This window comes from Lacerta agilis, chromosome 13 (assembly GCF_009819535.1).
Source record: "Lacerta agilis isolate rLacAgi1 chromosome 13, rLacAgi1.pri, whole genome shotgun sequence".
Classification (NCBI taxonomy): Eukaryota; Metazoa; Chordata; class Lepidosauria; order Squamata; family Lacertidae; genus Lacerta; species Lacerta agilis.
The window spans coordinates 7,621,897-7,644,234 of NC_046324.1; the positions used below are offsets into that span (position 1 = coordinate 7,621,897).

At 40.2% G+C, this 22,338-nt stretch overlaps 1 protein-coding gene across 1 annotated transcript in view; it reads left to right on the forward strand.

Annotated features, from left to right (window-relative positions):
• The window catches only part of NEO1 (neogenin 1), a 104,302-nt gene that overhangs the window by 72,352 nt on the left and 9,612 nt on the right, over positions 1–22,338 (forward strand). Inside the window, 12 exon segments of the mRNA XM_033166851.1 lie at positions 471–581; positions 1,804–1,998; positions 2,478–2,573; positions 4,951–5,174; positions 5,456–5,594; positions 7,235–7,342; positions 10,319–10,513; positions 11,109–11,141; positions 16,500–16,568; positions 17,612–17,756; positions 18,264–18,502; positions 18,984–19,076. Of these exon segments, the coding sequence (XP_033022742.1) occupies positions 471–581; positions 1,804–1,998; positions 2,478–2,573; positions 4,951–5,174; positions 5,456–5,594; positions 7,235–7,342; positions 10,319–10,513; positions 11,109–11,141; positions 16,500–16,568; positions 17,612–17,756; positions 18,264–18,502; positions 18,984–19,076 (1,647 nt within the window).

Here is a 22,338-nt window from a genome sequence, read left to right on the forward strand (position 1 = left end):
TCCTATTCTGCAGATAAAATATGAGTAAACCCCCTGAAAACAAAGTCTTCCAATTTGCCATAAACAAGAAACCCACATGCTCTTTTGCTGTTGCCGTAACAAGGAAGGTCAATGTAATGTGTCAATCCTGTCACAAACTGACAGATAATCTGTGTCAATTGAATCAGCTGGAGTCCTACTGAAAGTATTCTTGATTTCCATGCATAGCCTCAGGTTATGCTTGAGTAGTCTAAGAGGTTAAAGGCCAAATTGTAAAACACTTAGCTTCCTAGATCTGTGTCACAGTTGACCTAAATTATATCATCAAAAAAACAACTATATAGGATATTCATTTAGGCACTTACTTAGTTTCATTTTAATAAGCTATTTAACTATCAGGTTGGATGAATTGTTGATGTTTTAATTGGAAGTAATGGCATCATATTCACTGTGGGAGTTATATTTTCATAATGCTGATTTTTTTGTATCAGGTCTGGAACGAGGAACAGAGTACAGCTTCCGGGTGGCTGCTTTAACAGTCAATGGTACAGGACTACCTACTGATTGGGTGTCAGCAGAAACATTTGAAAGTGATCTTGATGGTATGGGTATAAAGATGCACCATTAATGTTACTATTAAAAATGTGTTTTAACAGTGCATGTTCAGGGAGAAATGTAGATATCCCCACCCCCCACAAAACCTTTTGCCAGAAATGAGAAGTATTTGCATAGAGCATTGGGGGTGGGTTGGAGCGGGAAGAGAGAAGGGAACTTATCCCTGTTGCTGAGAAAACTAGGCTGACATGCATTTTAATTTGATTGCAGCAGATTTTTTTTGTATATTTATTTATAGGCTTATATACCACATACATCTAGGCAGTATCTAGGCAGTGAACATAGCACATCCAGAAAACAGCATAGGAATACTTAGTCAACATCTGGACAAACTACACAATAGCCAATTGTTGAGCTATACATCAGAAAAACCCTGTGTAAACAGAAGAGTCTTGATTTGGCATTTGAAGCAAAGTACTGATTGTGCCTGCATAATATTAACATGCATAATATGTTCCACAACCTCATTTCAGACATACTAAACACTAATAGAATCAAGGCAAATATCAAGTGGCATCCTACCTCTCCAGCTGAACATAATAATTGAGCAGGTATATGTGGTGCAAGGTGATCCCTTGAGTAAGCTGTTCTCAAGCTGTTCGGGGCTTTATATACCGACAATTTTACCTTGAATTTGGCTCAGTATCCTATCCAGTGCAGAAAGTGGATGGAAATGCACATCCCATTGAAAGTAATGCAGAATGGGCACACATCTATATTTCTTTATGTCTGTTATCCACTTACCTTCCCACTGCAGCGGTACCTATTTATCTACTCACACTGGTATGCTTTCGAACTACTAGGTTGGCAGAAGCTGGGACAGAGCAACAGGAGCTCACCCCATTGTGTGGATTCTTATCCACCCACAATGTATTATTTTCAGTGAAACAACTGGAAGAAGACTGTTGAAAAAGTTTTGCACTGGTGAGCAATGAAGTTGCTAGTGCAGAATTACAAGATAGGCTGGGTTTGCTAACAGGTGTGAAAAATGTAAAAGACCATGGAGGGTTTCTGAATACCTTTTCAATTCCCTTCAAAATCAGTTTTGACCTGTTGACCAGTTTTGTGCTATTTCTTCCTTCTCTGTTGAATCCTTAAATATTCAAATTGTTGAAGAAGCATAAGAACTCAATATTACTGTTTAACAAGCTAATAAAATCTGCACATTTGTTGTTAATATAGTTAAACAATGTTTTTTCTTTATTATAGAATCACGTGTTCCAGAAGTTCCAAGTTCCCTACATGTCCGTCCACTTGTAACTAGTATTGTTGTGAGCTGGACTCCACCTGAAAACCAGAACATTGTGGTCAGAGGTTATGCTATAGGGTATGGTGTGGGTAGCCCCCATGCACAGACCATCAAGGTGGATTATAAGCAACGATATTACACTATTGAGAATTTGGGTAAGGAACAATACAGTAATACTGACGACTACATTTTTCTTTGATATTTTTCTGATTAAATGTATAAAAGCAATGCTGACCTGTATGTGTTGAGAGTACTGACTTTCTATCACCTGATTTAGCTGCCTCCATCCACACTAAGGGTGTCCAAAAACAATAAAAAAGCAAATATATTATAGGGCATGTTTTTAGTATTGATTAGTTATGGTGCCAGAATTAATACAGCTAAGTTTATCTGGGTCTCTTTTATGTGTAAAGGGTTCACTCTTGATTTTAAAAACAACTGGATGTATATTTCTCTAGAACAGCAGTTCACATACAACCTGAAAGAAATAAAATACTTTCATTTTATACTCTCTGATTCATTTTTTTTTCAGTTGCCAAGTATGACTGAAACTATTTTACCAATCAAAATGCCATAATTGAAGAAATAAGTAAGAATTTGTAGTATCAAATAATATTTTTTTCTTTTTCTTTAGATCCCAGCTCCCATTATGTCATAACTTTAAAAGCCTATAACAATGTTGGAGAAGGAATTCCGCTCTATGAGAGTGCAGTGACTAGGGCTTATACAGGTAAAAGATAATGCTTGCCTATTTTGTTGTAACTCAAAACAAGCAGCCTTGAATCTTGATATTGATGCTGATTTAATGTATTATAGTTTGTGGTTTATTATTTTATGTAAATAATATATTAAATCACAAACCATTTTACGTTCGGTCCAAGTCCTTGGATTTACATTAAAAGAACTCCTGTCAAACTTTAATGTTGACCAGTGCACAAATTATATGCATTTGTTTACATTGTTTTCATGCAATGTTTTAATGCAGAATTTCTCAATTTGCAATCCTTCAATCACAAAGACATCCATGCACGTATGCTTTTGCCTTTTGAACATCTATATACATACATTGACATGTGATGGGTATGTTGTCTACATTACTGCAGAAAACACCAGTGGAACACTGCTGTACCATCATGTATTGTGTGCAGTTATTCTAACTGTCTAAAATACTTGTTATATGAAATAGGTATTCAGAATAATAAAAGTATCTAGAGTTAAACTGCTTATGAATATGCTGACTTTAGCTTTTAAGCAGAATAATCTAATAACCCCTGTAATACTTTCCACCTGTGACTAATATCAGTTTCTAGCATGTCGCTTGGCAGAATTCATCAAAAGAAAACTTTGGGCATTTTTCTGGATCCAAATGGAGGACATTCCTCTGAAAGGGGTGTGACACTTACCCCTGGTGGTGACAGTCAGGGTCCTACAAGGCCTTCTGCCTCCACTCCAGCGGGGAGAAGTAATCTCCCTCATCAGATTGGCACTGTCTGTGGTTGGTAAAGGTTTGGGCCTGATAAGTTCTCGTGGAGTGTTTTTTCATTGTACTGTGGCCATTGGCCAAATTTCTGTAAAGCAGTTTCTGGCTATGGTGGGGTAGAATAGAGTTTTTTGCTTATCCCACCAATAAACTAGCTAGGTGGGAGTATCATTTTCAGAGCAATCTGTGACTGCTCTTTCTCTGTGAACGCTTGGAAGGGGCTGTGTTTTGAAGCCTCCTACTCTGTCTGGGCTTTCCAGCTGATCATCCCCTGGCGGATTGTCCAGTTTTGTCCCACCTTTTCTGTCGGGCATTCCAGCTATTCCCGCTAGCCAGATCACTCATTCTCTGCATAATTTTGGTGGCCTCAGCCACATGCATTTTGAAGAGGTTCAGCAGCTGTTAATTGGGTCCTGTTGATAAACTGTTTAGACAGGAGCATTCAGGAGTGAGGGTTTTCCCTTCTGTTTTTTGTCATTTAATTTTTTTTCTGCCCCTTGTGATCTATTCATATTTGGTGTTTTTTCCTCAGTTTTTGTAGAGGGTCTCCCTCAGTATTGGGGCTGTTGGGCTCATTGCTCCCCTTCTCTTACTCTCAACAGAGGCAGGTTGGTGGGCATGTTTTCTCGTGGTGTGAGGGGCCCTGACCTTTTTATTTCTTTGATTACTTCTCCCCCCTCAGCAGCTGTGCCCCTGCAGGAGTCTGCTGGGAGTGAACATTTGGACTCTCGACATTTCTATCTCTGCAGGGTCTGGATCCATGGCAATGGGTTGGGGGATCAGTTACTCACCAGCAGGAGCAGAGAGGGATGAGTGACATCAGATGCTCACCCATGCCTCCTGCCTTTCCCTCTGGAGAAGAGATTCCCAGATTTCCAATGTTTTCTTTGTTGATTGCATGTTTGAGTGAGCTTGTTTAAGCTGTGGGGTTATATCTGGCCTGCCAGTTGATCTGGTGAGGGAGATGGCACCTCCCCCTGGAGAGGAGGCAGAGGTTTGTCTAGGATCCTGCCTGTCACCACCAGGGATGTGTCATTCCTATCAGAGGAATGTCCTCATCTGGATCCACAAACAAAATCCAAGGTAAGAACTCCCTTTCTTGTTGCTGAACATGTTTCCTAGATCTTAAGTGTTTTTATATTGCTGTTTTGTGAATTACTGTGAACTTGAACACAAGCAGCCCCCCCCCCCACACTAATACTGTCTGGAAGATTAGCTTGTCCCCATTTGATCCTAATTCTACCTTGTTCTTCTACCCTCTTTTTAGAGATGGAATGAAATAGTGCTTTAATGCAGCTAACGCTGAGTATCTCAATTAGTACACAGTTTCAAATGAATATTAAAATTTAGATTCAGTGATCTTTTTTGTAGCAATCTTCTTAGGTGTTGAACTTTGCCTACTCTGCTTACGGCATGTGTTTTAGGGAGGAATCAAAATAATCACTGAAAACTTTTATGCTGGTCTTGTGTTGCCTATTAACTCTGGCTTTTCTCTCTTTTTCTCCATTTCTCACCTTTCATTTCATCGTATTACCCTGCATTTCCCCCTTTTGTTTCTATTCACATATAATGCCACCTTCTTTCTTTTTTTATTGTAATACCCTACTTTTACCCATCAATTCCCTAGACACTTCTGAGGTTGATTTATTTGTTGTTAATGCTCCGTACACTCCAGTGCCAGATCCCTCCCCCATGATGCCACCTGTGGGAGTTCAGGCTTCCATACTGAGCCATGACACCATTCGAATCACCTGGGCAGACAACTCTCTGCCAAAGAACCAGAAGGTCTCGGATGCCCGTTACTACACAGTACGCTGGAAGACGAACATTCCTGCAAACACGAAATACAAGGTAACCAAAAGGTGCAGTCCAAAGGTACTTGCCAAACCAAATTTAAAACTAACAAAAACATCTGGACATACGTTTCTATGAGCTGTCAAGATAAATGGAAAGTAGATGCCTAAATAATGGACAAAAATGAAAATTCAAAACTGCTTTAGAAGCTATTTATATTAATGCTGTTAATATTGTGAGAATAGAGATATATGGATGAGATAATACTAGAGACTGTTGTCATGGTCAGGATATTTAATAGAGAGTGTCTCATTTTGTGACCCTTTGATTTCTCTTAGACTGCAAATACCACCACCTTGAGCTTCTTGGTAACTGGCTTAAAACCGAACACTTTGTATGAGTTCTCGGTGATGGTGACTAAAGGCCGAAGATCAAGTACTTGGAGTATGACTGCACATGGAACTACTTTTGAATTAGGTGATATTGTTGAGCCATTTCTAAATTAGTTGACAAACTTTTTTCAGATGAATCATTGCTGGTTTCTTAAACATAAATGTTATGCTGATTATTGTGTACTGTTGAATTCCTTCTGGTGTGGGGAGATTGTTAAAGTTATTTGAACTAAAGAGAGAATTTATATACAGTGAAATAGGTTTATCATGTACAGAACCACAAAACATTTCATACATACAAATTATGTCTTAATAGTAGCTGCTAATAAATAACATGAAGGTTAATAATTAATGAGAATAGGGGAAATAATTTAATTATTGAGCAAGTAAGAGATCAGAAAAGCTCTGATCTGATCCTTGAAGCATCCATAAGTGCCAAGCTTCTTTCATTTTAATGTTATTTGCTAAAATAGAGATATTTGAAGTTCTGGCAGTTCCAGTAGTCAAATGGCATGAAATGTGTCTGCACACATTTGAACCCATCTCTTCAACATCTTGTCTATTTTCTTTACGCTATTTCTCTTTTATTGTGGTTAGAAATAAAAACAGATGATTGCCTCTAAATATAGCAAATGTTTTAAGGCATGCAAAAAAAACCTCTAGCTTCACAGAAGAGAACAACCCTGTGGAGTTTTGTTTCTTTTTTAAAATGTAAATAATTTAAAATCAGAAGCACTATGCTTTATGCACAGTCACTTTTTTTAAAACAATAGATACAGAATAACTTAATTGTGTTATACCATTTTTTAAATTCTTGGTTCGACACCAGAAGTGCTTTGAAATTGTGCAACATTCAGTTTTGGGTATCTGTCTTTTGGGTCTACCATTTGAAATGAGATTTGAGTCAAGAAAACTAATCATACAACTTTAATTATACCTGAGAAAAGTAAAACTCAATATTTTTCATACTTTTTGAAATATTTGATTAAGTCCCTTAAAATTACAATAGTGTTTGAGTTTTATCAAATGCATATTTAACAAATATTAAGGAGTGAGAACTTGAATTTTAATATATTCCCTCTAGAGGGTATTGATCCTCTATAAACATCACTGTTCCATATGATTCATTGACATTATTATGAATTCCAGTTGGAGAGAGGAGTTCACATTTAAGCTTTGTACCTAGAGATTCATAAGGTTTGCTGTTGGAGGGTATGACAGGAAGGGTTGATGGTGAGGAGGGAGCTCTGAAGGCATATGCTGCCCTTCCGAGATACAGTGTTACCCCGGGTTACACACACGCGCGATCCATTCCGGGTCGCAGTACGTAATGCGGGTCGTGTGTATTACGAACGCACGGGGGGGGGAACCCCCAGAAGTATCACCATTTGAGCGTTTCTGCGCATGCGTGAAGTGCACAGAACGCTTTTACGCATCTGGGGGTTGCGTGCGGGTTGCGTGCGCTCCGGAAACCCTTCCGGGTTGCGGGCATTTGCAACTCGAACATCCGCAACATGGGGTGTGCATAACCTGGGGTACTACTGTACTCCAAATAGAGTATTTTGAAATCCTTAGTACTGATGTTGCTGCTTTAGTAGAAAAAAAATATCACTGCAAATTAGTAGCTTATTTTTGTAGTTGAATATAGCAATCTCTGACAAAGAATGTTTAAAAGAATAAAACTGATACCACAATCTGTGTTTAATTTAAATATCATTATTGCAGTTCCAACTTCTCCCCCTAAGGATGTGACAGTAGTGAGCAAAGAAGGAAAACCCCGAACCATCATAGTCAACTGGCAGCCTCCATCTGAAGCCAATGGCAAAATTACAGGTGAAATTTTATTTGAGACAGTTTAGTATATCTGTGCTGCCATTCAGGTTATGTATATAGGATGAAATCTTTTTTAAAGGGTCGGAAACAATGATTAGAATGCTTAATTATCTATGTTCTTTCAGTTTGAAGAAAATTGTGGTGTTTTTTTTAAATTAACTTCATACTATATTAATGTTCCAAGATGAAATGACTGAAGTTTAACAATTAAGTCCACTTCCTCTTTGTTTTATTTACTGTGTAAATAATATCAAAGTGCTGAATACTAATGAGAAGTATATAATGTGGTACAGTATATTAAAGTATTGGAATCAAATTCAGGCTAGAAGCACATGCATGAAATGACTAGCTTAAGCAGAGTAGTTAGTTAGGGTGGGCTAGCAGATTCTTCCCTCCCTTCTAATCACCTCCATGACACTGCATGCAGCAGCAGAAGAGAAAGACGAGAGGTCAGGTTGGTTCTGAGCCAGTTCAACTATCTTCTTTGTGAATCCAGGGCTAGTGTCACTATACTTCCATGTGCTACTGACATACTGCACAGCAGCTTGAGGAAAGTGGTGCATCTAAACAAAATCAAAAATTCTTTCCAGTAGCACCTTAGAGACCAACTGAGTTTGTTCTTGGTATGAGCTTTCGTGTGCATGCACACTTCTTCAGATACACAGTGTGCATGCACACGAAAGCTCATACCAAGAACAAACTCAGTTGGTCTCTAAGGTGCTACTGGAAAGAATTTTTGATTTTGTTTTGACTATGGCAGACCAACACGGCTACCCACCTGTAACTGGTGCATCTAAGTCCCTCAAGCCTCCCGTAATACACAGTCTTTTGCACATGGCTTTACTATTAGTTCAGACCCACAGAATATTGCCAGCCCTGGCATATCCTACAGGGTCTATCTTCAGTTGAACTAATCAGGCTTGGAAATAGGGTAATATTGACTTTATATTCAGCATAATTATGTGAAAGGTCTGCCCTCTGGTGGAATACATTTTAAGATTTGCTGAAATCCATCACAAAAGGAACTGAATGCACAATTTCCTGCTTATTCAATTTATTCTAATTTTAAGCAGGAATGCTGCTGTTGTTTAAAAATGGTCCAGTCATCAAATCATCCCCAAGCTAATGCATGGACCCCCACAGACTCTGGTAGCAAGGAACTTTCCCAGTGTTTTGTGTTTTTTTAATGTATTTTTTATTAAAGATTTCTTGGTTTACCAAAAAAAATAAAATAAAAATCCCCACTTGTATCATTGTCCTGTGTCCCCAATAAGTAGTTTCATACGGTATTCTGTTCAAAACTTCAGAACTTTAGTGAGATTTTCTGTTCTTTTTCAGTCCCACTTTCAGGATGTGGGGTGGCCCAGAGAGTCCTTCCTTTTTGTATGTCATGGTTATGGGACATATTTGTCTTTATGATTTTTCCTTGGAAAGAAAACCGACTGGGCTTTAACATTAGGGAAGCTTTTAATGTCTGATGAATTATTGTGTTTTAATATTGTGTTGGAAGCCGCCCAGAGTGGCTGGGGAGGCCCAGCCAGATGGGCTGGGTATAAATAATAAATTATTATTATTATTATTATTATTATTATTATTATTATTATTATTATTATTATTATTATTATAGCTTTCCTTGCTGCTAAATGATTCTTTATTTTTAACAAAATATTTCCTTTACTCAATCCATCTAAGCTGCTTCCTGTTATAAACATGGCAGGAGAGAGTAGGGGGCAACACAAAACAGAATAGTGAAGGAAAAGAGAGAAGCCTCAAGCAACGATTTGGCAATAGTAATTAATTTTGTGAATAATAACCTAGCATGTTTCAAAGTTCACTCTCAGGGGCAAATGATCTACATGTGACTTGTTCCAGTATGCATAAACAACAACCTAATTAACTCAAAAATATATTTTCTGAGGAGTGTGGATTGTTTTCTGCAATTTTTCTTTAGCTATGCAAGTCATTTTCTTATGCGAATAGTGTAATATGTGAGTGAGGGATTTCAGTTTCAAGCATACCATCTAGTGGAGCTGTTTGGAACTTTCACAACTCACAAAAATATCATTTAGTATCTGTATGAACTGGCCTTCTGTGGAAAATCTGGAAGTCTGATACCAGACCAATAGAACAATCCATATTCCTTTACAGTCAATTTGGATTGTTCCCAGAGGTTTATGAAGTGTAGTATGTTAGCTGTGTAGCAGTTCCTTAGCAATTACTAATTGCTTTCTCAATTAGTGATTTCCCTTCTATGGTAGCTGTAAGCCCTGTTCAGTCATTCTTAACCACGTATATGTGATTACCGTTGCACAAGAAGCAAAAAAGAAATGAGTCTGCTAACATGTCACTTTCTTACACGGCTGTTGGCGTACTTGTAGGCCCCCTCATGTGTCAGAGGCTGAATGTCTGTAGCAGGGAGCATTTTCTCCTTGAAGATTCCCCACATGATTTAGAACATATTGGGGTTCCAAATTGCACAGGAAGCCTCATGCTCAGCAGGCTCTTCATTGCGGAAATTCATCCCACAACACATGGTGGCTGCAGGAATGGTGGCATGTAGGAGGAAGGCACTCCAAAGAGCTCCCCCGCTCCCACAATACAGTGGTGGTACTCATGATGCTGCAGTGGAAGAATTGTATGAATAGGGGTGTAATAAACTAATCAGTTGCTTCTGTGTCTTCATTGAGAAAGAATTACAAGGACATGTAAGAAATAGGGGTTTGTCTAGTTCATGCATCCCCAAACTTAGCCCTCCAGATGTTTTGGGACTACAACTCCCATCATCCCTAGCCAACAGGACCAGTGGTCAAGGGATGATGGGAATTGTAGTTCCAAAACATCTGGAGGGCCGAGTTTGGGGATGCCTGGTCTAGTTGTTTCAAGTATCTATTCATTATATCTAACATTCCCAAATAGCTTAGAGCCCTTGGAAATGTGTCTTCATAATTCATCATCTGTATTTTGTTTATTGTGCAGGATACATCATTTACTATAGTACAGACGTCAATGCAGAAATACATGATTGGGTCATTGAGCCAGTAGTGGGAAATAGACTGACCCACCAGATTCAAGAGTTAACACTCGACACAGCATATTATTTCAAAATTCAGGCCCGTAACTCCAAAGGCATGGGTCCTATGTCAGAGGCGGTGCAGTTCAGAACACCTAAAGGTAGGTTGATCTTGTTAAGTGAATATGTTCTCTGGGAGCAGAAAACAGGAATTGCAGACAAATGTTTAAATGCATTTTTCATGGGTGGGGCCTGTCTGGTTCAGTGAATCAGTACCTGCCAGCCTGAAAATGTAAATGTTCCAGTTGTTGTCATTAGTTGTATCTTGTGAATGGGACAGTATTTTTGAGTACACAGGTTTACTGTATGCTCCCTTCTATAGAACAGTTGTTTGAATGTATACTGTATGGTGCAAATGAGTTCATTACAAATGTCTGAATGGTCGTAAGGGTCTCCTGCTTGGGGAGGTATGCTATCAAACTGCTCATCTGAACATTTCCAATATTCCTAAATATGCATAAGTAAAACATTCCCTGATTTTCATATGGGATATGAGATTTCTTGTTGTAATTTATGAACAAGAGCTGAAAAGACGTGGTGTGGGGGGGTTCTCCTATAAAGTAAGCTGTAGTGGTAGCAATTACTTAATTTCCCATTTATATAGATTGCTACTTCTGTGCCAGTGAAATTTTTGTCACTCCTTTAGATTTAGTTATCTTTCTCTTGTTTGCTTCTTCCCTGTGCTTGTCCTGGTAGCTGAATCTTCAGATAAAATGTCTAATGATCAAGGTAAACCAATGGGCATATTTTTTGTGTCATTTCCTTTTATGCAAGTGCTATTGTCTTTCTTTCGTCTAACAGCATTTCAACTGTTAAATGCCAAAAAACAAGCTATTGTGGAATTGAAAGTTTGAAATGCTGTAAACACTTTTTTGCATAGTGTGTTTTGAATGTAAACTCTTTTGTTAGGTAGTGCAAGATGAATGCATCCATGATTGGCACCATGTATGCAAATGCATGCTCAAAGCAGCTGCGTCCCATGTACATAATTTGAGCGGTGAGCCCAGTATGAACACACACACACACACACCCCTTAAGAATTCATTTTGGGGAAAGCCTGCTTTTATTATTGACAGCTGATGTCGGCTGGACATTGGTTAGCTATCTCTCTGTGAGGTCATGTGGCCCCTTCCCTTCCCCACTTTTCACGATGACTTTTGTGCATGTTTGTTTCTTATCTTTATTAAAAAAAAATCAGTTGAATGAACATAATGGTGAACCCTGAACAAATCATCCCCAAGCATTAAAACATGGAACCGACAATTAAATGCATCAACCTTCAGTTCACTGGTTTCCTTAGTTCTCCTCATTGGGGAAATACGTATTGCAGCTTACATTTTTGATTATGGCTGTGTGCACCCCGCATATTGTCTGCAGTATTATACTCATGCATAACACACTAGTGACAGAGGAGTCTGCATTTTACTAAGCTGCTTGCTTATCTGTGCCTGCAAATCAAGAGAGGCATTTGAGAACCACACAGGCATAAAGAGGTTTATATCTGAGCCTGTCTTGATTAGGTAGTAATTAGGTAGTGCCCAAAGAGGCACTTTAAGGCAATGTGTGTCACAAGATAGTCTTCCTCTAGCTAAAAACTGCATTTTGCAGTATAACCTATAGGTTGCATAGGTGGTGTGAAAAATGAGAGAGCCATGTGCTCACATACTATTTGGTTACTGGAGTGGTAGTAAATATCATAGAAGTGTTTTGTGACTCATAGAAGGAAGAACATCTGCTACTATATTACACACCCTGAGGGGGGAGAATAGTTGGCCTTACTGTCTTTTTCCTAAAACACAGTTGAGTAATCTTTTTTAACCTTTGGGTTGCATTCCCTCATGAGCAACCTACCGGGTGCCACGTATCAGTGGTGGGAAGAAGCAGAACAATGAGTGTGGCTCCTACCATTAATAGACTATATTCCAGCCATGCAGAGCCAGAGATATCCACACCTTCCTCACATCTCATCGTGTTCCATCCAGGCATGCAAAACCAAGCTGATGAGGGATTCATAGAACCAAGCTGATGAGGGATTCAACTTCATGAAAGGCCTGGGAGGCTTCATTCAGCCCACAGACCAGAGAGGCTCCCCACATTTAGCATGATAGGGACTGGAAACTGATGGCCCGTGAACAGAATCCATCTTATAGGAGGTTAACACAGGCCCCTAGAATTAGGGTCTCAACAGCAGTGGAAGTGAGAATAGTAATGGTATGATGGAATTTTTCACCTGGCTGGCTCCATATCAGTTAAGTTGAGTGGAGGTTAACTTTGTATGACAGTGGAAAGAAAAATAGGCAGAATTGTGTTTGCTTCTCCATTCCTGAAAATTGACTACCATAATTACTCTAGTCTAATGCAGTGTTTTTCACCCACTGTTCCGCGGCACACTAGTGTGCCGCGAGATGTTGCCTGGTGTGCTGTGGGAAAAATTGAAAAATTACTTTCTATATAGTCAATATAGGCACAGAGTTAATTTTTTTAACATTTTCTAATGGTGGTGTGCCTCGTGATTTTTTTCATGAAACAAGTGTGCCTTTGCCCAAAAAAGGTTGAAAAACACTGGTCTAATGCACACCTCAATTTTCAGAACCTGGAAACAAACAAAAAAAGTATTTGCTGGTGAATGTAAATGTGCCATTGAATCTAATGCACACCTTAATTTTCACAACGTAATTAGACCAGAAAAAGGTGAGCATTAGATTTGAGTAAATACAGTACTTCTTTTTTGTCTTCTTTTGTCTGTACTTTAAAAGTGTTCATTAATTTATGTCTGTATATGGATCATGGAACATTTCAGTAACTTCATAATGTGTATTTTGTGCTCATGCACGTTTATTCCCACATGCTATGTAGCATAAGCATTTGTGTCAGCCATAAGGTGACCCTAATGGCTAATGTGCTCTTATTGGCTATGCTGGTACATATCATATGTATTGAGTCATTGCCAAAAGGTAGAACCTGCAGTGGCTTTACTGCCATGGATCTCTGGAAATGCACCAGTAATTCAGACAGTCAGTCAATCAGATTTATTTGCTAAAAATCATTGGGTATTGCAAAACACCAGCAAGTGTTTTTTCTGTGTACAGCGGTACCTCAGGTTACATACGCTTAAGGTTACATACGCTTCAGGTTACCGACTCCGCTAACCCAGAAATAACGCTTCAGGTTAAGAACTTTGCTTCAGGATAAGAACAGAAATCGTGCTCTGGCGGCGCAGCGGGAGGTCCCATTAGCTAAAGTGCTCTACAGGTTAAGAACAGTTTCAGGTTAAGAACAGACCTCCAGAATGAATTAAGTTCTTAACCCGAGGTACCACTGTATAGGATTATGGGAACAAAAGTAAAGGCTACATGACATGACTTGTGCCTTTAGCACAGTAGGTGGAATCGCCATATTCAGAAGCACTCAAGAAAGCTGTTTGTCCCCAACCCCTCACTGCTGGGTGAACAATTATTGGTAGCAAGCAAGTCTGACCATTGGAAGCCGATAACAGAAAAGCTATGGTTCCTTTTTTCTAAAATGTTACCTTTGAACATCAAATTGGGACTACATTAAATTTATTTCTAACAGCTTGATCTTATACATGTCTTCTTAGAATAAGTCCAATTGAGTTCAGTGAGGCTTGCTCAAAGGTAAATGTAAGTTACCTTTTAGCAATGCCAGAATGTGTATATTTTAAGTTTCTTTGTGAATGTAAAGGAATGTCTAAAAGTACTCTTTGAAACATCCCATCCATGTGTTTTGTTTGCTTACAGACAGGCAAGATCTCTTTGTCTTCTCTTAACTTTTATCTATTAACTCTATATTTATCTAGTATGTTTATTCCCTTTTAAAGAAGTTAAGACAGTACTATTTTAGCAGCAATTTATAGAAACTTAAAAAATATGAATATAATTTTAAGATGCAAGCTTATATAAACTGTGTGTAACACTATCAAAATCTGTATAAGTATAAAACTACAGAGGAGCAGGAGTGCACTTTGGGACAAGAGAATCCCAGCTTCCCATATATGCTCATGGGGTCTGAGCTCTCTTTGACTGGCTAGGGAAGTGATTTTCAGCTCTGAAAAAGCCGACCCCATGTGTAGTAGCTGTGAAAAAGTTGATTTCTCATTTTGGGGATCATTAGGTAAGAAATCAAGAATAAAGATTATAGTTTCATAATGCTTTTCTACAAATCTCTGGTGTGACCACTTGGAATAATATGTACAGCCTGATAGGAAAACGTAGAGCTGGAAACAGTTCAGAAAAGGGCAACTGAAGTAATCAGGGGGCTGGAGCCACTCACTTACGAATAAAGGATAGATATGGGGTGTGACGTGGGTGGCACTGTGGTCTAAACCACTGAGCCTCTTGGGCTTCCCAGTCAGAAGGTCGGCGGTTGGAATCTGTGCAACGGGGTGAGCTCCCGTTGCTCTTTCCCAGCTTCTGCCAACCTAGCAGTTTGAAAGCACACCAGTGCAGGTAGACAAATAGGTACCACTGCGACAGGAAGGTAAACGGTGTTTCTGTGTGCTCTGGCTTCTATCACGGTGTTCCTTTGCACCAGAAGCAGTTTAGTCATGCTGGCCACATGATCCAGAAAGCAGTTTAGTCATGCTGGCCACATGATCCAGACAAATGCTGGCTCCTTCAGTCTGAAGCGAGATGAGCACTGCACCACATAGTTGCCTTTACTGGACTTAACTATCCAGGGACCATTTACCTTTTACCTTTAACTTTTTAGCTTCCAACAAAACCAAGTAAAGAGGGACATGATAGAAGTATTTGGTTGATTAATTGATTGATTAATTTCCATCCCTTCTTTCCAAGGGTCATGAAGAAAATGCATAGGAAAAGTACTCTCATAGTACTAGAATTTGGTATCCAGTGAAACTGAATGCTGGAGGATTTGGGAGTAACAAAAGAAAATATTCAGATATTTCATTACCACAAAATCTAGCGATGGCTGTCAACTTGAATAGCCTTTAAAAGGGATTAGACAAGTTCATGGAAGATGAAGCTGGCAATGGCTTCTAGTCACAATTGCTTCCAGTACAGGGGGTAACAGTGTGCCTCTGAAAACTAGTTGCTGGGGAGCAGAAGAGTGCCTTTGCCGTAGGGTCCTACTTTGTGTGCTTCCTGGAGGCATCACATTGACTGCTATGAAATGGGTCTTTGGTTTAATCCTGTTAGTGTTCAGTGTAACGTTCAAATTGTGTTTGTGTGTGCATGCGCACACACAACTACAAGTAAGCAAATGCAATTTTCCATGCTTCAGAACAGGGACATGACCTCTAGTTTAGTTTAGTTTAGTTTTTATTTTGTGGCATATATTTTACTGTGCCAGAGCGCACCTCATAAGATGCAATAAGTGTTTTCCACACCAGATCCATGAAAGCTTCTGCTGCAACAGAGGCATCCTCCCACTGAATTCTCCACAAAGAACTCTAGAGTGAGGAAAGTCTCTTGCTTCATGTTTGATGAAGTAGATGAGATCATGTTTCCTCTCCCCAGCTCTCTGAAAAAATGCCGTGATCCATGGGGAGGGGCTAGATATTGCCTTGCTTTTTTCTTCTTGAAGAGAAGTAATGAGTCTCACTGCATCTACCTCTCTTCAAAACCCTGTGAGGAACAAAATGCAATACCCTTACTACTGAATTACAATCAGGTTTTTCCTGAAGTTTTTCCTCCCAGTAAGCATCACCCAAGAACACCCCCCTTTCATCTCTAATTGCCTTCTATGGGGTAACTATTGATAGCAAAGTTCTGTGAACTTCAGCCATTCAGGTCATATGGAACAGTTAAGTACTAGGGGGTTCTGACATTACTAGAATACTGTGGCTTGTTTGTTTCTTCACAGACGGCACCAGATTATTCTGTAGTATGCATACATACCTTTTGCATGAATGTTGTTCTAGCTGTTATTGATATGGTTGGCTAGACATTTCTAGAAAGTCCTGCAATCCTCCTGGACTGTTTCTATGTGTGTTTCTGTCTAGGATATGTTCTTGTCCATATAAAAACAAGAGTTATGTTTTAAAAAGACAGATAAGGCATACATAAACTACAAGTAGTTTGACTCAGCTTCAACTTTGTTTTCCAGCATTGGGGTCTGCAGGAAAAGGAAATCGGCCAGTGGATGTTGGGCCAGACTATAAAACACCTATGAGTGGTAAGTAGAATACTGCTGACTAAGGTGTTGAAAGGAAATCATAACATGTTCAAAGGAAAGTTAAAGCATCTTTACAACCACGTATGAGAGGGTTAAGTTGAAAACAATCCCTCTAGTATTCCTGGCAGTGCATGTGACCTCTACAGTACAGCTTTTTTTTTTTTGTTCAGTACAAGTTATAATTTCCAATCTTTTATCAGAAGCAGGACAATCTCTTTATGCAGGGACTGTTCTCTTAGATGCAAGGTGGCTAACATGTGGCCCTCCAAATGTTGGATTCCAAACTTCCATCATCATTTACACTAGCCATGGGACTTTACAAGGGCCTAGCATGTGCTACTGCAGGGGGGTGGGGCAGAGGGAGCTTGTCACCCACGCCACTGCTTCAGGGTGCACTTACCCCGCCCTGGCAACCCCCGTGTAACCCAAGAGCACCACTTGCTCGCTTGGAAGTGTGGCTTCCAGTGTTGCAAGGGCCCAGTGGGGTGTGCAATGGCAACATTGCTGGATGCTGCTGGCTGGTGGTGAAGGAGTGAGGGCAAAGTGCAATAACTCTGTCTTTCCTCCATCCTTACTCCATTGTTAAATGTACTGCTTCCACCCCACCCCACCCCAGTGTGGTCAGGATGGAAGCAGGTTGCTTTTCCTTGCCCACATTTACACGGGGAAGCAATTGAAGAAAGAGAGCGCTATTTCTTCTCATGTGCTGGAGCAGAGGCTGGCAGAGGAGTAGGTACTCCTTTGCTTTCCTGCCTGCCTGCCTTCCCTGGCAGCCCTGCATGGCTTTGTGAGGCTTGGATCTGACCATCCGATCCCAGTCAGCCTTGCAATGTGGCCTGGGGCTTCCAGGGTGGTGTGAGGAGCAAAATGTGCCCTCCCAAAAACTGCACCCGGAACGACCGCCCCTCTGCCCCCCCCTCCCATGAAGCCACTGGGACTTCAAACAACATCTGTAGGGCCACAGATTCCTCATCTTTGCCTTAGATTCAAAACTCCCAAGACATTGCTATGTATAATTAAATAATGTTTGTTTTCCTCTTTAGGCAGTAACAGCCCTCATGGAAGCCCTTCTCCTCTGGAATACAATATGCTTTTGGTAATAATAGTGTCTGTGGGAGTGATCACCATTGTTGTGGTGGTAATTGTTGCGGTCTTCTGCACACGCCGCACCACCTCTCACCAGAAAAAGTAAGATGCTTTGGCAACAACTTGTTCTATCTTTTAAGGGCATAGATTTAATTAGTGGTCATTGATTTGCTTGGGTTTAATAACATGAATATTAAATAATTCTATGCCAATAAAGGTATGGTATGGTATGGTATGGTATGGTATGGTATGGTATGGTATGGTATGGTATGGTATGGTATTGTATTGTATTGTATTGTATTGTATTGTATTGTATTGTATTGTATTGTATTGTATTAAATAGACATGATTTTAGTAGTCTGGTAAAATAAATGAGGAAACCTCCCATTGTTGTTGGCTGGGAGTTGGAGAAGAAAGGATAATACATGCCCCCACCCTCCACCTTTTGGATAAAAGTATAGAATCAGAATATAACATACATGATGTGTCCAGAATAAAATTGCTTGCATAGAAAGCTGAAGCATGTGCCAGTTAACTACTTGAAGAAAAAACATAGTAGTTTTATGCCAGCCTGTGAATACACTAATATTTTTCTTACGGCTTTCAAAGGAAGCGAGCTGCATGCAAATCTGTGAATGGGTCACATAAATACAAAGGAAATTCTAAGGATGTCAAACCCCCTGACCTTTGGATTCACCATGAAAGACTGGAGCTGAAACCCATTGATAAATCTCCAGATCCTAATCCAATAATGACAGACACCCCAATCCCTCGGAATTCCCAAGACATTACGCCAGTTGACAACTCCATGGACAGCAATATCCACCAAAGACGGAACTCATACAGAGGTGGGCTTAGTATCATGCTAAGTTTATTCATTATCCTATTCATTATTCTTAGACAACTGTGGCCTGTAGATTGCAAATGGTGGGTTTTGCCGAGATACTTGGTTTTTAAAGTACTTGCCAATTGACTGAGTTGTAGTAGCTGCACTTCAGTTTATATTTATTACAATTTGCATTTAAATCAGTGATAAAATGGGACCCATAATATACAGCATAGCATTTCTGCTAATAGCATTATTTACATCACTTAAAAGTCTATTGTGAGAATTTATTTTGGTTTTAGATAACTACAGCACCAAACCCTGCCCCTGTCCTCTTTGAATGAAGTTTCTAGAAAAGAAGACTATAAAGTATTCTTAAGAATAGAGGCTCTTGGTAATCAGAATGAGTGTGTATGAAACACTTGTTTTCGTCTTCCTGCTTAGTGATTTGATATAAAGATGATGGACATAAATGTTTATAGATGCATTCATTCTTTTTCTAGGGCATGAGTCAGAGGATAGCATGTCCACACTTGCAGGAAGAAGGGGAATGAGACCAAAAATGATGATGCCATTTGATTCTCAACCACCTCAGCGTAAGTCTAGCTTTAGTTATTTCTCACCAAGCTTCTTTGAGTCAGACATTTCACATTCCATACCGTATTGCTGGGAGTAGGGTAATGAATGTGCACAAAATCTTGTTTCTACTTGAAATAAATGCTAGAAAAGTTTAGAAGAAGAAACATTAGCATTATTATAACAATTATGCAAAGAATATCAAGATTATAAATAGAGAACTGGCAGAACTGAATCTTGCAGTATTTCCATGCCAAAGTAGTATTTGGATGCCAACCTGATAGGAGTGCTAAATAGCCTTTTGGCAAAATAGTACACATTTTAAATTTTCTGCTTTTTAATTTTTGTAGATTTCTGCTTTCTAATTTTTGTAGATAGGTACTTCTGGCTGAGTTGCTTCATTTTTCATAATACTGTTAAGTGCTTTAAGAAAAGCACAAACTAAGTAGAAGGTGACAGTGTTTTCCCCACTGTATTTAAGGTATTTGTAGTCCTTCTAGTTCTGCACTGTCTTTAAGGACAGAATCGCGTTTAGTTGGCCAACTAATGTTTTCAAATGTCCACCACTTATTAGGGCTGGGCAATATATCGCTATATCGTCCAAAACTGGTTTGAAGTTCACGTCGTCATAATTATTTCATAATATTTGAGCTGGCAATATATCGCAAATCACAATGTGTGTAAGGGCTAGGCGATATCTGGTTTTCAGCAACACAATAACTCACCAGCTAAATGTTTCAATGTTATCAGCAGCTAAACCTTACAATATCACCAGCTAAACAATCTACCACAATGTCTGAAATAAGGATGGAATTATACAGAGCAGAACAGGACAATGTCCTGGCAACTGCTACTATTTAGGGATCTAAAACAGAAAAATTACAACATTGTTAATCATCACACACTTAGTCTCATCAGCAGGCAAGCCAAAATGCATCCCAACAGGACTTTTGGTTTTGGGCTTGGCTACCAAATGGTGGCCTTCAGGACAATCCAAAGTATGTTGATGAGTCATAGTGAATACAAATAATCTGGGACTGCCAGACTGCAAGCAGACCTTCTAGGAAGCAAAAGCAGCAGTGGCAGAAGCAGCTTGCCATGACCATGGTATGTGTTTGTGGTGGTGGAACAATCAGTGGCGACTTGCGAGGCCACATGGCAGTGGTGGGAGCTGGCGGCAGTAGTGGTGGCAGCCTGCGAGGCCTTGCAGCGGTGATAGTGACGGCAGTAGCATGCCTCATGGTGGTGACAGGGAGTGACGGCAGTAGCGGTGGCGTCCGAGGCCTCGTGGTGGCAATAGGACATGGCGGCAGTAGTGGTGGCAGAGTGCAAGACCTCGTGGCGGTGGCACAAACAGTAGTGCCCTGCAAGTCCTCGCAGCAGTGACAGAGAGTGACAGCAGTAGCGGTAGCTTGCAAAGCCTCATGGCAGCGATGGGAGGTGGTTACAGTGGTGGCTTGCAATACCTCATGGCAGCAACAGGGAATGATGGCAGCAACATCGGACTGCAAGGCCTTGCAGTGGCGGCAGGAAGAGACTGCTGTAATGGCATTGGCCTGCAAGGACTTGCAGTGTCATCAGACTTTGGCATCAGAAGTGGCGGTGGCCTGCAACTCCTTGCAGCAGAGGCCCGTGGGGACTCGTAGCAGTGACAGGTGATAGAAGTAGCCTTGCTGTGGCAACAGGAGGTGACGGCAATAGTAGTGGCAGCCTGCGAGGCATTGTGGTGACACAAGCAGTGGGGCTTGTGAGGCCTCGCCGTGGTGGCAACAAGTGGCGGTGGCCTGCAAGTCTTCCTGGCGGTAGTGGGAGGCGGTGGCAAAAGCTGTGGCAGGCATCTCTGCTTCTGCCACTGTCTCCTGCCACCACCGCAAGACCTCGCAGGCTGCCACCGCTTCTGCTGCCACCGCCCACTACCGTGGCAAGGCTTTCTCTGCCAAAACCTGCTCTTTAAAGCTGAATCAGAGCAAACTGAATCCACAACAAACCTGAATAGCTGTTTGTTCTCAATCAGCTTTTAAAAGTGGGTTTTCATGGGGAAAGCCTTGGAGCAAAAAAGAAGTGAGGGAGGGGGCGCTAGGACATGGAGCTTTAAAGTGCAGGCCGTTGCCTGGATAGAGTAGGGCAAAAGGTAAGTATAGATAAGCCATGTGCTGGGGAAGGTGAACAGAGGTATATAGACAATAAAGATCACAAGACTGGAAGAAGACAGCAAAGGGGAAAGATGGTGATCCGTTCCCTCAGGGTACTGTTTTCGGAATACTAAAAAAAAAAGCAAAGGTTGGAGAGATCAACAGCTTTTAGGCTTTTAAGAAACAAGGACATTTGGAACAAATGAACTACTGTGAAATAATTTGCCCACAATTAGTCACTTTGACCTAAAAATCTATTTCAGAAGTCTTGGCAACTGTGAAAAAGTTAATTTGTTATTCACCACCACTATGTAGAAACATTTGTATGTAGAGCATCCAGTGTAAAATTAAGTTTTCCTGTTTTCAGTTTTTTACCATGGTGTTCTGTTGCTGTTGGATTCGGTTTTTATTTGCATTCCTGTTTACTACTTCTGTACTGTGTACCTCTTCTACTTAGATAATATGAAAACATAACACTTTGCCATAGTTAAGCATTAAGCAGAGCCCCTCTGCAAAAACATTGCAGTGTATTCCTGGTGTGCGTGCATTACCTGAGTCTGGCAATTTTTTAATATATAGATTTTGAACAAATTTGAAGTGCATTTCATTCTGAATGCAAGTCAGTGGTACTTAAGTCTTCAACATGCAAATGCGTGCTCGGTTTGGCCTGGGCTACCTGAGATGTAATAGGCATTTTTTATTGTGAATCCAAATCAGCTTCAGCCCAACTTCTGACTTGCACTATTAATAGACATTGCAGCGATGCCATAAAGTGTTTTTCAGCACAGTCCCTCAACCTTCTCTTTGGGTGTAACAGTGATCCACACTGTAGGTTTGTTGTATGCTACCCACCCAGTCCAATCTGCAAAGTTCAGATAAAAAACACTGGGTAACACTGCAGAGTTGTTGTCATCTCTCAGCTTAATCGCAACCTGCAGTAGCGGTCTAATACCCCTGAACAACATTGTGGGGTTGCTGTAAACCACCCAGAGTATTCAGTTTGAATTACACTACAGGATTCTCATAAACTCACAGCCCCCTCAATCTACAGTATGGGGACAATGCAATGAGGTGTTTGCTTTGTAATTTGCAGTGGTAAGTTTTTCTTTAAGTTTCACACTGAACAAGAATAGATTTCGAGTAGGAATTA